Source organism: Hippopotamus amphibius, chromosome 1 (genome assembly GCF_030028045.1).
Source record: "Hippopotamus amphibius kiboko isolate mHipAmp2 chromosome 1, mHipAmp2.hap2, whole genome shotgun sequence".
Lineage (NCBI taxonomy): Eukaryota > Metazoa > Chordata > Mammalia > Artiodactyla > Hippopotamidae > Hippopotamus > Hippopotamus amphibius.
This window is the reverse complement of record NC_080186.1, coordinates 38694466-38710569: the sequence shown is the minus strand read 5'-3', so window position 1 is coordinate 38710569 and position 16104 is coordinate 38694466. Positions and strand designations below refer to the sequence as shown.

General features: G+C 53.3%; 1 protein-coding gene and 1 pseudogene across 2 annotated transcripts; both read left to right on the top strand.

Annotated features, from left to right (window-relative positions):
* The first annotated feature begins 3025 nt into the window (after positions 1-3025).
* Positions 3026-15252, top strand: LOC130837197 (taurochenodeoxycholic 6 alpha-hydroxylase-like). 2 transcript variants are annotated; one of them, XM_057710017.1, is made up of 12 exons: positions 3026-3238; positions 7053-7194; positions 7842-7886; positions 8362-8489; positions 9473-9597; positions 9973-10127; positions 10597-10703; positions 10788-10978; positions 11075-11208; positions 12101-12165; positions 12311-12387; positions 15051-15252. In XM_057710017.1, exons 1-12 carry the CDS (start codon positions 3044-3046, stop codon positions 15217-15219), a joined length of 1533 nt encoding a protein of 510 aa, XP_057566000.1. In that variant the 5' UTR covers positions 3026-3043; the 3' UTR covers positions 15220-15252. The 2 variants fall into 2 exon arrangements, with proteins under 2 accessions (XP_057566000.1, XP_057566006.1); XM_057710023.1 differs by lacking the exon at positions 15051-15252 and adding an exon at positions 12582-13162.
* Positions 5287-6554, top strand: LOC130837213 (palmitoyltransferase ZDHHC4-like; annotated as a pseudogene).
* Positions 15253-16104: the final 852 nt, after the last annotated feature.

The window sequence follows — 16104 nt, the reverse complement described above, 5'->3', positions numbered from 1 at the left end:
GGGCTCCTGCCCGCCATCCTGTCCCCCTGTCACTCTCTCCTGGCCTTGCCTCTTTGCCACTTCCTGCTTCTCTCTGCCCACCTGCCAGTCTACCTCATCTCCTGCCTCCTGCCCATCAGACTCTCTGCCCTTGTGCTCTCACCTTTCTCCAGGCTCCCTCTCTGTTATCTCTCCATCTGTCTCTGACTACCACCCCCACCCCATCCCATATCTCTGACTGTCCACCTAAACCCTGATCGCCTGCCTCTTCCACTCTCTCTACTCTCTCTCTTTCTCCCCTTCTGCCTGCCTGCCTGCCTGTCCCTGGATTCAAAATTCCTTTCCCTGCTAAACTAATTGACCACAGCCTCAGGGACATAGAACTACACACACTTATTCTCTGACGGCTCTGGAGTCACAAGCCAGCAATGGGTTTCCCTGGACACAGCCACAATGGGGGCCGGGCGCCCTCTCAGGGATCTAGCAGAGGTTCCCTCTCTTTGCCTTCTCCCACATCTAGAGCTGCCATCCTGGCATTCCTTGGCTCCTGGGCCCTCATCCACATTCAAATCCAGCAGCATCTTCAAATGTTCCCCTGCTGGGATTCCACATCACCTTCTCTTTCATAAGGACCTTTGTGAGGACACGGGCCCACTCAGATAGAACAGGCTTACTTTCCTCTTCCAGGGACTAGGACGAGCACACCTTGGGCAGCCGTTACTATACCTGCTACGTCCCATGTCACTGCCGGCGCCCTGGGCCCCGATCTCTCCCAGTATTATGGGTCTACCTGTTTGTCACTCACCTATCTTCCTGCCTTTCCCACTCCCTGGATAAATTCACAATGTCACATGGAGTGTCTGGGTCTTCCCTTGAATGGAACTGGATGGAAAATGGAAAACAGAGAGAAGGGGAGGAAAGACAGGTGATGAGGAGGGGAGTTGGCATCTGCTCTGTGGGGCCAGGACCCCAGCACAGAGAGCATGTCCCAGTGCCCCTGCAGCCGCTCACTCTGGGGTCCCTCGTGCTCCACACCCTGCTTGTCACCTGAGGCTCCCATGGCAGCTGAGTCAGGAGAAAGGGCTCATCTCCAAAGGCTCAGAGGGAGGAAGCTCACACCGGGCACCTGCTAGGGAAGAAGCCTCCCTGCTATTCCACGGTAGCTTCCTCAGGATATCTTTAGAGGGACCCAGCCAGAGCCCATCCTGTGCTGAGCAGGAAAGACTGACAGACTTGGTCCAGCACAAGGGCCTTTGGAACTCAACACTTTAATCCAAATGAGATTAGAGAAGGGCCCAGCCTGGCCATGTCACCAGACCCCTGGCAGCCCTTCCTCACACTCAGGGCCTGCAGGCTCCTCAGAGGCCATAGATGGGAAGCTGTGCCAGAGGGTCTCGGAGGAACCAGCTGGGCATGAGGCTTGGCTGCTGGGACTGGATGGCAGACCCGAAGCTGGGACCAGCAGGTTGCACCACCCCCACAGAGGAGTCACGTAAACTCCTGGGTATGTCTGCCTGGAGACCCTGAGCAAGGAGGGGCTTCTTCAACCCCGCCACTCCTGGAGACCGCGGGGCGCAGTCCTGCTGACCCTGGACCCTGACCAGCATCAGGCCCCTTGCACTCCTCCACCAGCCTCTCTGCACCCAGTGCTGCTCTCTTGCTGCTTCTGCACACAGGTCCTCCTTCTGTCCCACCCCCGCCCTTCCTAGTCCAGAGCCCCGGATGCCAGAGGAGACCTCCCTGCAGCCCTGTGCTGTGCTGTCATGCAGCCATGTGCCTTCTGGAGGGGCATCTCCCCCAGCCGCTGTCTGTAGCCATGAACTTCAGACTAGGCCCCCACCCCACCTGGTTCCTAGGTCAGCGGGCTAGTTCATTCTGGTGCAAGAAGGAGCCAGGTGGACACTCTGTGCTTGGGGGATGGTCAGGAGAGGTAGCTGGGAGTGTTCTGGACAGGAAGCTTGCCAGGTCCCTGGCGTCAGGTGGTGCAGAGCGGCTCAGCTGGGCCCTCTCAGAGCATGGGATGATGGGCACTCACTCTCTTTACTCTTTCTATGCTGATCCAAGTTGCTAAACCAATATTGGAAATTTTAGTTGTTCAGAGTCTTTGGGGAAGGGGAGGCAGGAGCCTGAGAGGAACCTGAGAAGGAGGGAAAGTTTGGGCTGGGAGGAGGTTGTGTTCGGTAGCTACATGCCCCTGGCCTTTAGTTTGGACATTTGCCCAGAATGTGCACGCACTGGTTTTATGGTAAACACCGGTCATGAGCTTGGGTGCAGGAGGCAGGTGTAGGCACCCAAGTGAGTGTAAACTGCGTCCAGGAGCAGGATAGGAGGAAATTTGAGGCTCCTGAAAGAGCTGGATTCCAAGAAATTCTTCATGGAAATCTTTGGTGTTTTCCTTTCTAAATTATGGGCATTGGCTTGGATCTTGCGATAGAGAATGATGACAAAGTGATGTAAGAGACTGAAGATGAAGGTCTTCCCAGCCATTGCTCTCACAAATATGATCTCCATGACTTTTTCAGTGCCCATCTCCCTAGCAGCGCTCTATACTGGTGAACTCCTATTCACATGTCAAAGCCCCATTCTCTTTTCTTTTGATTTCTTTGTTTGTTTTCTTTGTGTTTTTTCAGTTTTCTCCTTTTTTGGTTGGCCCAGTCACTATCATTCCTCCAGCATAAGCCTTATAATTTTTATTTACTAATAGAGTTTTCTACTTGTACCTGTATCCTGGGAGGTGAAGAAATATTTGTTGCATGAATGAATGACTGAGTGAGAATTCTTAGGGCGTACATAGGAAATGAATTATTTTTCAGCTTTTCAAAGGAAAAGCTGAGGCTCAAAGCGGAGAAATTGCCATTGTCACTGCCAGGTGGGAAAGCTTTTCTCCTGCTGTTTCCCAAAGTGCATCCTCCACAGTTAATCAACCCTGGAGGCCCAGGTCTGAGCTCTGCCCTCACCCTATCCCTCCCCCCAGTGGGAGGGGCGATCCTCCCTCACCAGGCTGGGTGCTCAGGACTGGTCAGCCACAGTCCGGGACAGTCTGCGATCCAGACGCCGCTGCACCATGAGCGTCTCTATGCTGAGCCCCACCAGAGCCCTGGGCAGCGTCTCTGGGCTCCTGCAGGTGGCCACCCTGCTCGGCCTGCTTCTGCTTCTGCTCAAGGCGGCACAGCTCTACCTGCGCAGACAGTGGCTGCTCAAAGCCCTCCAGCAGTTCCCGTCTCCTCCTTTCCACTGGCTCTATGGACACATGCGGGAGGTAGGATGGAGCAGGATGGGGGTGGAGGGCAGGGAGGGCCAGGGCCCTCAGACCGTGGTCCTAGTCAGCAAGTCCATGGGACAGAGTCTTGCTGTGTGATAAGCACGTGGTCCCACAAAAGAACCCTGCTTAATTCTCAAGTCTTAGCTCCTCATCCTAGTCCAGGGAGTTCACTCCCTCCCAAGACCCTGTGTGGGTATCCTCGGGTCTGTCACTCTCTCCTCAGGTAGATCTGCAGCCTGTCCTAGCAGCCCCGCACTTTGAGGGCAATGGCTGCTCCATCCTGAGTCTCCCTGCTCTCCAGGCTGAGTAGCTTCAGCTGTTCTCCCAAAACAGGCTTCTAGATGCTTCCCTGCCTCAATCCGCAATCCCATCCTCTCTGCCTGCCTAGCCCTCAGCTTGCCTGGAAGCACAGACATCGGTCTAATGGATGGCGCCCTGTGGGTGCACTGTCCATGGAGATGACAGACAGGAATCTCAGAATGTGTCAGGTCACAGGAAAAGAGGCCCACCTGCTGGATGGGGAATCATGGCAGCTGTAGGCACATACTGGCTCGGTTTGTAATGAGTAAGGGATTTTCCAGTCTCGTGATTTCAGTGGTTAAACCCTGACCAGCTGCTGGCACATATGAGCCAGGTTCCCAAGATGGCACCAGGTAAGGGGAACTGACATCTGAGTTGCACCATCAGCAGGGTTAGGTCACCTGCCTGGTGGCCTCACTCACTGGACTATGATCTCTTGGAGTTCAGGTGTGATCCCCCTCACCCCCAGCACCCAGCAAGCAACCTGCACAGAGGGAGGTCATTCCAATGAGAGGAGGGACAGGCAGGAGGGGAAGGAGCAGCCTGCAGGCGGGGGAGGGGCAGCACCTCCCCACTCAGCTCTGGCAGCACTAGCCTGGGGGCGTGGGGGCTCACAGGAAAGTCAGGGGCCACATGGACAGGGGCTCACCAAGGCTTTGTGGGCTGAACAAATGTCAGGAGAAAATCAGGGGCTGCAGGGAGCTGAGGCCTCTCTCTCTCTGCAGCATGATTCGAGTAGAGTGCACCAGAAGACAGGAACCAGAAACAGCCAGAGTCCCATGTGTGTTGGTCCAGCACCTCTCTCCCCTCTCCTTCTTCCTGTCCTGCACGCAGGTTACCTGAGGTCCTCCCCGCCTGCCTGGGCACTCAGGCCTCTGGGACTCTGCTCCCATGTGCCCTGTACCTGGAATCACCTTGTCCTCTCTATGTCTGTCTCCCAAGGCCTAACCCCAAGCCCCCTCCATTAAGATATATTTCTGGGTCTCCCAGGAGCAGAGGGCACAACTATTGTTTTCCTAGGCAGTGCTCACCAAAAGGCAGCACAAAACGGATTCAGCTACTGTTGTCTGCAGTGTCATAGCTGTGAGCTCCTCTGCTAGAGCCCGTCTCTGGAACATGTCTAAGACCAAATGTCGAGGAGAAATCCAGAGGTGGTGAGAAAAGCTGTGTCTCCAAGCAGAGGAGAGGCAGTCGCTCGGTGGCAGAGAGGACGGGCACACCAGGTAGAGGGAAGAACATGGGCAAAGGCCCAGGAGCGTGAGCAGGTGGAGCCCCTGCTAGGGGCACGGGCAGCAGCATCTTGGGGGCAGAGCAACGGGTCCTGTGGAGTTGCCAGCCCGGCAGGAGGCAAGAAGACAGAAGGGGAAGCCAGAGCGCAAAGGCCTTTGTGGTCCACACTGAGGAGTTTCAACAGCCTCCTCTAGGCGGTGGGAAGGGCACACAAGTGTCTGGTTGTTGGGACGTGAAAAGGAGACTTACAAAAACTATCCCTCGTATGAGAACCTTAGTTCAGGCGGATGTGCCCTAGAAGCGCCGGCCTGGTGCAGCCGGCAGTGGGCCAGTTCCGGCGCCAGATGCAGCGTCCCAGAGGAGCCACGTCTCCTGCAGCTGTGGGGGCCCCCTGTGGTGCCAGGCGCACGCCGCTGCCCAAGAGGAGCTGCCCTTTGACTCCCCCCTCGGTGTCTGGAGGAGGAATGCCACAGCGGCCGGCTAAAAACCATCCAAACCAAAGAAACATCCCCAGGATGGACGTTCTGGTTCCCTTCGTGTTCCACCTGGCTTTGTGCTGATTGGTGTTGTTACGGTCTCATCGGCTCGAAAATCCATCGCTCGAAAGGCCTGGTCAGAAGAGGAACGCAGATATTGTCGTATATGATTCCAGAATGCCTTCAGAGAGCCACGCTGAGACTGCTTCTTTACCTCTTCCATACACGAAACCACACCTTCGTTATGCTGCTTCTCATCTTGCAAGGGATGGTTTATGCTGAATACCCCTGGGAACTATTTGGCCTCTGTCAAGAGTTGGAGGTCCCCTTGTACTACCTTTTTCTGCCTTATCTGGTGCTGATTGTAAACTTGGGGTTTTGTTACCCTAAGTTGTGTACCTAACCCTGGTACCATAACAAAAGCAAGTGAATTACTCTTTCTTCAAGTTTATGAATTGGGTGAAGTGATGTTCCCAAAGAACATGAGGTGAGGGGCTCTGCTTGTGATGTAAGGAAACCAGCGAGAGCCACGCACTGCAGTGTGTGTACCGGGTGTGTGCACCGGTTTCACCATCAGTGTGTGTGTGTGGACAGCTGCATCGGGGCCTGGAACACCAGGTGCTTCCTCTTCGACCTCTTGACCTAACGGCCTCGGCTGCCACCATGGCCGTGGTGAGCACTGGGTTTCTGGTCCAGCTGGCAGTGGTGTCGGACTTGTAGCTGGAGACTTAGGGTGATGACTTTGGACACTTGCAGGTTGTGGACTCTGTATTTCTTACTCAGTACCTGTTCCTGACCTTCTCCAGGAATGTCTTCCTGTTGGGTTTTGCTGTGGTGGTGAGTTCCTCCTGGGGAGCTACCTGTGCTTCTGTCTGTACCTGGCCACCACCGACCAGACCACCAACGCGCGGCCCGGAGGTGACCGAGCCTGGTGTCAGCATTGCCCCCACGTGGCCCAGCACCCATCAGGAGAGCCCCAGGTTTCCCGGAACATTCACTCCTGTGGGCTTTGGAGCAACCTTCATGAGATGTTTCTCCCTGCTGCTATACATCATGAGAGAAAGATGAAATAAGAATGGGAAGAGTATTCCTGCCCTTTAATTACGCTATACATTTATTTATTTAAAGAGAAGAAAGACCCTTAGTTCAATACTATTGTCATAGGTATACATCCAGAATCTCTACTATGACTGGGTACACACTCAGTATATAAAATAATATTATAACCCCCCAAAAAATAAAAAAAATTTAAAAAAAATAATATTATACACACAAAATTTAGTACTTAATTTTCTGACATAGCCATATACATCCGAAACACTCTTTCATATTAGCAAACATTTACATGTACACTGGGAACAGACTGAAGATATATAAGAATCAGTAAGTAAAATGAACTTAATATATCAATGTATTGTTAAAATATAATCTATTTTGTTCTCTAAATAAGCAAAATTCTGTGGCAAAACTACTTACCACCTGATACAAATTGCTCATGCAAATGTGGTATGACTGACTTCCAAAAGTTCTGTACACCAGGGAGTCTATCCCTGATGTAAGTTCGGCAGGCAGTTCGTAGTGCTGGCCCATAGCTCTACTGGTCAAGGGGACAGAATCTGGTCTTGGGACAAAGGTGGACAGCCAGCAAGGTCTGCATCAGAGCCCAGCTCATGAGAAATAGTTCTAAACTCTTAGTTCTGCTGAGACATCCAGAGGGACCTCCTTGTACCCATCCTGCCCTTCACCCCCACTCCAGCACTGGAACTCAAAGAAGGGTTTACGATGTATCTTTCCCTTGGTGACAGTTCCAAGCGGAGGGCGAGCTTCAAGCCCTACTGAAAAGGGTAGAGAAATACCCGCGTGCCTGTGCTCGCTGGTTTTGGGGGACAAAAGCTCAAGTATTGGTCTACGACCCGGACTACATGAAGCTGATCCTGGGGAGATCAGGTGAGAGGGAAACCCCCATCCCAGCAGGAGAAAATCCTCCCTCTTGGCTACATGCCCCTGGGTCTGTGACATTCCACAAGAGCCTGGCACCTCAGCCATCAAGGCCTGAACACTTCTAAACATTCTCCTGCCCACAGGCCAGCCTAAGGCCAACATTATTGACTTGTCCTGAATGCTTAAACCCCTGGCTGGGGCTCATTTCTCTTTCCTTTTTCTTTCCTTTATTTAACCCAATTGAGGTGAGGCCAGATCTGGAAGACAATTCCCCGTCCACACTGGTGTAGGTTTGGCCCCTCTCACTGTTGCCTGTCCGGGGTCATGAAATGGCCAAACCACCACAAATTGGAGGAAAACCACAGGCTTGTCTCTTACTCTGTGGCATTGGACAGAGCCTGTATTTCTTGCTGATTCTCCATCTTAGCCCTGTGGGTGCCCTGCCCCTGGGACACTGAGTCTGCCTTCCTGGGCCTGCAAGTGACGGCCAGGACAGACAGAGTCGGAGATGGGAGGCAAGTGGGAGGTGGCTTGAGACAGAGTGCCCGCTGACAAGCATCGGGAAGGGAAAGCAGCCCAGGGTCTGGACCACAGCTGCTCTGGGGGCTGCCTGTCTTGTTTGCTCCCCTCCACCTTCCATCCTTACCTTTCAGATCCAAAGTCTCCTGAGTCCTACAGATTCGCGATTCCCTGGATTGGTGAGTACATTGAATCACAACTGCGGTCCACCATCCAGTTAGGTTTACCAAGAGCTGCCCTGTGGCTCATGGAGAACAACAAGTGTCAGCTGCCCGCTCCCCACACTCATCTCTCAATCAAGCCTCATTTCTCTTCTTCCAATAAAACTCTCAACCTTTGTAATGGTGCCGAGAGCCCTCCTGAAGCTCAGCCTCTTCTTCCCTCTTCTCAGTCCTTTCCAATGTTCTCAGCCTGACTTTTAGTTAATTCCTTCCATCGCCTGCCCCCTACTGTTTTTCAACCTGTATCACACAGATGTCATCGTCACATTGTATCCATGAGCCACTGGAAATTCACAACCGTGGACTGTTCTGGCCTTTCCTACCTTTGCCCATGATGTGCCTTCTTCTGACACCCTGGGTTCCTCCCAAGCTGTCCCCAGTCATCCTCTGACCCAGTGTGCCTGGCCCACAATCATACCCATCTGTGGCGCAGGGAACGGATTGCTGTTGTTGGAGGGGCAGACGTGGTTCCAACACCGGCGGATGCTGACCCCAGCCTTCCACTATGACATCCTGAAGCCCTACGTGCGTCTCATGGCTGACTCTGTGCGCGTGATGCTGGTGAGTCCATCCCTCATCACCTGTACCCACTCACATCCAGCACAGATGACAAAGTCCACTCGCAGAAACAGGTGCCCTCAGACATCCATCAGATACAGCCCACCCAGCATGATGCATTCCGAACTTACTATGAGACAGGGATGCCTTAAACTGGGTGCGCGGAGGAGGACACAGGCACAAGCTTGAATGCACAATGTGCCCCTCACCAAGGGAAAGCTTGGTCGTGGGGTTTTCAGGGCCCACTCTCCTCTCATCTCCACATGTTCAACAGAGAGGAGTAGGGCAAGGCTCATTCCCCTGCACAGCAGCACAAGCTGCCCGTGGCTGGCCTGGGCAATGGCAGCTTCAGTGGCAGAGTGGACATCCCAGGATGGCACTCAGGTGGGCTCTGACATGGGGCCCAGGGCTTCTGCAAGGAATAGAGCCACTCCTGGGAGGAACTGAGGCCAGGTGTACACTCACGAAGCTGGGCCTTGAGAAACACCTCCTCCTATCTGGACGGAGGACCACCTGGTCTCAGCTAACATTGGATGAATGAAAGGAATGGAAGACCCTCATGACCCTTCCTAGGAGCCCCAGTAGAGCTCCTTAGGCTTTTCCTTGCCTTGAAATATGTGCTTACTTGTGTTGGACATAGCCAGTCCAGTGCCGATCTCAGGACAGAAAACATTTCCCCTTGGTCCCTAGACAAACAACACTTTCCAGTCTGCCACAAGGTGGTTAGCATCATAATTGTTCCTCAAGTTCAAGATTTACTCAGAATACTATGAGAGAACATAGTTAACTATATAATCAAGGATTCTGAAAACAAAGGCATCATATTACACACCTGTCACAGGTTTACATTGCTGAAACACATCTGAATAGAAAGTGAGGATATCTCATCCAAAGATTGAAAGAGAGAAAGAGAGAGAGAGCGTGGCCTTGTCAGCACAGGCCTTCTGTGGGAGCAGAGCAGGGTCAATGTCCCCCTCCCACCACAGGACAAGTGGGAGGAGCTCGTCAGCCAAGACGCACATCTGGAGATCTTTGGACACGTCTCCTTGATGACCCTGGACACCATCATGAAGTGCGCCTTCAGCCACCAGGGCAGCATCCAGACAGACAGGTCAGTGACCAGGACCCCTCAATGGCAGGGTCCTTGTCTCAGCAACTGGGGAGGGCTCACCTGAGGGGCAGGTAGGGCAGCGAGGATGCTTATCAGCACAAAAGGCAACATCGTGCAGAGAGCCATGGACCACAGTCAGACTCCACCCAGACCAACCTTGCCTCAGTCACAGGTCCCTGACTCCTGCACAGGGACAAGCCTAGCTGCTCAGGCCACTTGTAAAGCACTGAGGGTCTCCAGGGCTGTAGGGCAGAAATGACAATGCCTCAGTGCGGCCTGTCCCCACTGACTGAGGAATCCCCACCCAGAGCCCCACTCTGTCTCCAGCCCAGAGCCTCCCTCCACGCCAGTCTCTTCTGCATCCTCTCCCTCCAGGAACTCCCAGTCCTACATCCAGGCCATCAGGGACCTTGGATATCTGATTTTTTCCCGAATGAGGAATATCTTCCACCAGAATGACATCATCTACAGACTGACCCCTGAAGGCCGCTGGCACCACCGGGCCTGCCAGCTTGCCCATCAACACACAGGTTCTGCTCTTCCTTCTGGGCTGCTCCCCCCTCCCCCCCCATCACCAGGCACACGTGAAAGGGCCTGGCCTGGACCCCTCAGGCAGAGCCCAGACTCCTGCTTCCTCTACAGGAGCTGGCACACACACACACGCTGGGTGCTTCCCTGGGGCAGGGGTTGGGAACCGAGATGTTGTGGGGATCAGGTGATGTGCAGGGAGGTACATGTGTCACCACGTTGGTGATGAGTGAATGAGGCCCCCTCCCAGCAGCATTCAGGCAGAGGCTCCCCAGCCTCTGCTATTGAGGGGATGCCCGACCTGCCTCAGATGATGCTGGAGCTCTCAGCCCCGCCATGCACACCCACTCCCACCCTCACCCTCTTCCACCTGGCACCCAGATTGGGCCTGAGGGGCAGATGGGCTACAGTGGGAGCTGGAACTGGGCCCCCAGAGGCCTCAGCTCTGGTGGGAACCATGTTCTGGGACAGACAGAGTGATCCAGCTGAGGAAGGCTCACCTGCAGAAGGAGCGAGAGGTGGAGAAGGTGAGGAACAAGAGGCATTTGGATTTCCTGGACATCCTTCTCTTTGCCAGAGTGAGTGTGGGCAGGGGAGGCCTGAGGCTTTGGCCAGAAGCAGAGAGGAAGGGCCAGCCCTGCACGCTCTCCCTGCCTCCCCAGGTGGAGAATGGGAACAGCTTGTCTGACACGGACCTCCGTGCTGAGGTGGACACGTTCATGTTTGAGGGTCACGACACCACAGCCAGTGGCATCTCCTGGCTCCTCTACGCTCTGGCCTCCCACCCTGAGCATCAGCAGAGGTGCCGGGAAGAGATTCAGAGCCTGCTGGGGGATAGCGCCTGCATCACATGGTGAGAGCCCCATAGGTGGGACGGCCCTGGCCCTCTGCTAGGGGAGAACATCTGCATGTCTGGCCCTGCCCGGCCTTAGGATGCGCTTTGTTTCAGGAACCACCTGGATCAGATGCCCTACACCACCATGTGCATCAAGGAGGCACTGCGACTCTATCCGCCAGTGCCTTTTTATGGCAGAGAGCTCAGCAAGCCCATCACCTTTCCTGATGGCCACTCCTTACCTGCAGGTATGACCTCACCGCACCCACTGACCTGAGCTCTCTGCACCACCACTTGGGAGATGAGCAATACACATGTGCTTTCCCAGTTCTGGGATGACATGAGTATTATTTCTGCCTGAAGATAATTATATTTACTGTGTGGTTTGGATGACTTTTGAAAACTGTTTGACCCAGAACTTGAACTCACAGCAGCTCCATAAGCAAATTGCTAGTCCCTGAACGTGGTCTTGTAAAGGAGAGCTAAAATTCTAATTCCTTGAGCCGTGAAAGCTTAAGAGAGAGGGAGACACAAGCAGGTAGAGGTGTGGTTCATTCACAGTGGGCCGCATAAACGAGGGAGTCCCGAGTCCTGGGTCAGGTGGTCCAGTCTCCGAGGGGCCCTCAGGTGGATGCAGAGAGCAGCTGATGACCAGGTCTGAGAGCCCTGCTGTGGTTGCCGTCCACCTATTGGCTCACCTCCCAGTGGGTGTGAATCCCAGCCCTGCCACCTCCTAACTGTGGGATCACAGACCCGTCCCTTAACCTCTCTGGGGCTCAGGTGCCCCATCTGCACAAGGGGATGTGAGTGCCTTCCTTGAGGGCCGCTCTGAGCATTAAATGAGTTAATGCTCCTCCCCCAAGGGCTCATGATGGCACTTGATAGATGTGAGTTGTCACTTCACTTACTCCTAAAAGTAAGCCTCCAATTCTTTTCCCTCTCTATCCCGGGCTATGCTTCCCTACGCCGAACCTGTGCTCCTGTGCTTTGTCACGCCCAGCCCATGTCTCTTGCAAGAGCATCCTTTCATTCAGAGTGACGGAGGGTGGCTCTTGTGGTGGCTCCCAGGGCTTTTGTGCTGCATATGCCCCCTGTTGTCATGGATACCATCAGTCTCCCTCTCTCCTCCCCACCCCACAGGATTCACACTCTCCCTCTCCACTTACGGGCTTCACCACAACCCGAAGGTGTGGCTGAACCCAGAGGTATGATGGCTGTGGGAGGAGGGGATGGGATGCTCTCTCCAGACCAACACCGCTACCTGCTCCCCGCTCCGGGATTCTTGTTCCCTTTTGCATTAGTGAGAGGAGTGTGACCCCACGTGTCCCGGCCGTGGTGCTCTCTCTGCAGGTGTTTGACCCATCCCGGTTTGCACCGGGGTCTTCTCAACACAGTCATGCTTTCCTGCCCTTCTCAGGAGGATCCAGGTGAGACTTTCTGTACTTGGGGCAGCCAGGTGTCACTGGGTGCTTCCTGATGTGTGTGACTGTGTAGACTCATATGTGGTGTATGCAGTTATGTCCTTGTATATTGATATGTTAGAAGGAGGCGTGGCTCTCCATGTACAAGAAGGCCTTGAGGGCATGGCACAGAGACCTTGGCCTCCTGCCTTTCCCAACAGGCAGCCATGTTTCCAGGTCAGTTGCCATTCCAAAGTTCCTGGGGCTGTTGTCACTTCAGGAGTCTGACTTCTCAGCATTTGAATTTTCCATGAAAACCAAACTTCAGATGTGTGATTTCCGCAGTTATCAGTCATCTTTAAAGGTTGTTTTCTCTTCACACAATCCTGACCTGCCCACTAGCTTTTCCATTTAATTCACCAGCCAGCCTCTCATGTGTCGGTGCTATTGGCTTCCTGTATTGACTTTTCAAGCCATGTATGTGATTAGTATGTGATCACTTACAGTTTCCGTGAAAAGAGACCCACGCCAACATGTGTGTTCCCTATTTCTATAGGCGATCCCAAACAAGTGTTGACTGCATTTTCATATAAATATGACATCTTCCAGTTGCCTAAATTCTTTATATATAGCAGGGATTGATTATATACCATAGTCCCACAATCTACAGAGTGTCATGTTGGCAGAAAAACAAAAAAGTGAAAAAGCATAAAGTGGAGGACAGTCAATTGCTTTTCAGAGAAAATTCACTGTGTTGTATTTGACACATGCATTTGGAAAGTTCCTGGCGTGTAAACTATAAAGCACACTTGAAAAAACTGTTGACTTGAATGATACACTCCAAAATGACTGCTGTGAAAATCTTCATATATACACTACCAAATGGAAAGTAGATAGCTAGTGGGAAGCTGCTGCATTACACAGGGAGATCCACTCGATGATGGGTGATGACCCAGAGGGCTGGGATGGGGAGGATGGGAAGGAGTGCCGGGAGGGAGAGGATATGGGGATATATGTATAGATGCAGCTGATTCACTTTCTTGTACAACAAAAACTGGCACAGCAGTGTAAGGCATTTAGATTCCAATAAAGAGATAAGAAAATAAAAGAAAGAAAATCTTCAAAGACTGCAGATCCTCCTCTGAAATAGTACCTCCATAACTTTGTAACTTTTTAGCAGAAACAAGGAGAAATGAATTTTTTCCCTGAAACCATACTTCTGTGAGGTTTTCAGCTGATGAATCAACCTTCACAGAACACTTTTGATGCAAAATTTATTCAGAATTGACTCTAGGATTTGGTTTCTGCCAGGGTCCAGTCCTTCTTTGTAGACATTGGCTGCATGTCATGTGGCTGCCACTAGAGGACAGGGGGACCAGGCAGCTCTGTTCCTAGGTCGGAATTAATACTTAATTCTGTCTGGGTTTTTTTTCAATTCAACTAACTTTATTTAACTATACAACCATCTATTACGCCTGTCTCTGGGTGCCACGTCCTGTGCTAGGAGATGGGAACACAGAGATGAAAGCCACTGTCCCTGCCTCCAAGAGTTCACAGTCAAGAATCAACTACCTCTACTCAAGGTCGACAGGCCATGTTTCCATAGTGCAGTGGTCAGTACATTTGCCTTACAAGACAGACCTCATACATTCACCCATTCTTTCACTCACTCATTCATTCATTGAGCAGATTGTTGAATCTTCCACGTTCCTGGCACAGTCCTGGGCACTGGACGGTGATGTGTCCTTGAGTCAACAGCAGTGGTGCCTTGGGGGTCCAGGGAGGAAGAGGTGCAGCTGGCAGAGGGGTGAGGCTTGGTGGTCAAAGGCTAGAGCCGTGAGCATGTGACCAGCACACATCGGGGGAGGGGCCCTCAAAAGGCGCTGAGTGAGGAGGAGGAGCTGGACAGGTGCAGGGTGAGTGGGGAACAACCAAAGAGGGCAGTGATGTCACCTGAGGCCCTGGAACATGTCCTCCCTGTGATGGAGGACACAGCAGGCCTGCAGCGGCCATTACTTCAGGACACAGAGGGGAGGCAGGGTGATTGAAAAGGCCAGCGGAGAGGCCAAGGGATGGGAGGAGGGTCATTTCTGGCGTAGAAAGGGAAGGTTCCAGAGGCAGGTTGACTGAGGGGTTGAGGGGAGTCAGGAGGCCAGACCATTAACTGGGAGGCAAGGGGTCCATGAGCTGGAGGGTGGCTAACCCGTGGCCCCTGCAGGAAGCCGCCCTGTTGCCATTCTGACGTCCTCACACCACTCTGTCCTGTCTATGCTGCGGATTGGGGCCCCTGTTTCTCTGCCACAGATGCTGAGGGCCCGAGTGTGTGGCCCACTCCGCCCCGCGCAGGACCCTGACCTGGCCTGACACCAGAAACTGCCTGTGGATGCGTGAACAAAGGGCTAATTCACATTTACTGCTTCATTTGACTTGACTCTGTGGCTTTAAGCACTGACCCTCCCCAGTAGGATTTCATGCTGTTGAGAGCAGAAGCAGGACTTAGGACATCGTCCTGGAGAGAGGTGGGCTTTATGAAGGTCAGGGCGAGAGTGTGAACCAAGGCTTGGGAGGCACGTTCACTGTCACCCGTAAGGCAGGGATCCAGGCTGGGCCCGTGGAGGAGAGCCCTGGATGCCCTGTGCCCGGCAGGGATTACAAGCCTCTGCTCACTTCCTTTTCCCTCCCGGACCCAGGAACTGCATCGGGAAGCAGTTTGCCATGAATGAGTTGAAGGTGGCCGTGGCCCTGACCTTGCTTCGCTTTGAGCTGGCACCGGATCCCTCCAGGGTCCCTGTTCCCATTCCAAGACTTGTGTTGAAGTCCCAAAATGGGATCCACTTGCAGCTCAGGAAGCTCCTGTAATCCTTGTGTGGAGAAGAACAAGCTCTGAGGGCCCCTGCCCGCCATCCTGTCTCCCTGTCACTCTCTCCTGTCTTTGCCTCTTTGCACACTTCTGGCTTCTCTCTGCCCACCTGTCAGCCTACCTCATCTCCTGCCTCCTGCCCTGCTATCACACTCTCTCCCTTCTCCTCTCTCCTTTCTCCAGGCTCCCTCTCTGTTATCTCTCCGTCTGTCTCTGACCCCCTGTATCTCTGACGGTCCACCTACATCCTGACCGCCTGCCTCCTCCACTCTCTACTCTCTCTCTCTACTTCTTCCCTTCTGCCTGCCTGACTGTCCCTGGATTCACTTCCTGGTGCTGTTAAAATAATTGACCACAGCCGTAGGGACTTAGAACTGCAGAAGGTTATTCTGTGAGTCAGAAGTATCTGACTCTGGAGTCCAAGCCTGCAATGGGTTCCCCTGGACACAGCCACGATGGTGGCCGGACGCCCTCTCAGGGATCTAGCAGAGGATCCCTCTCTTTGCCTTCTCCCACATCTAGAGCTGCCATGCTTGCATTCCTTGGCTCCTGGGCCCTCGTCCACATTCAAGTCCAGCAGCATCTTCAAATGTTCCCCTGCTCTGTCCTCACATCACCTTCTCTTTCATCAGGACTTTTATGACGACACGGGCCCACTCAGATAGAACAGGCTTGTTCCCCTCTTCCAGGGACTAGGACGAGCACACCTTGGGCAGCCATTGCTGTACCTGCTAAGTCCCGTGTCACTGCCAGCGCCCTGGGCCCCGATCTCTCCCGGGTGTTATGGGTCTACCCGTTTGCCACTCACATGGCTTCCCCTCTTTCTCACTCTCTGAATAAATTCACAATGTCACATGGAGGGTGTGTGTCTTCCCTTGAAAGGA

Bases quoted from the DNA above. Each gene is read 5' to 3' on its own strand.
- LOC130837197 (XM_057710017.1), top strand. From the start codon at position 3,044: ATGAGCGTCTCTATGCTGAGCCCCACCAGAGCCCTGGGCAGCGTCTCT. The intron at 3,239-7,052 runs GTAGGATGGAGC...CCTTGGTGACAG, and splicing joins TCTATGGACACATGCGGGAG to TTCCAAGCGGAGGGCGAGCT. The intron at 7,887-8,361 runs GTGAGTACATTG...TCTGTGGCGCAG, and splicing joins ATTCGCGATTCCCTGGATTG to GGAACGGATTGCTGTTGTTG.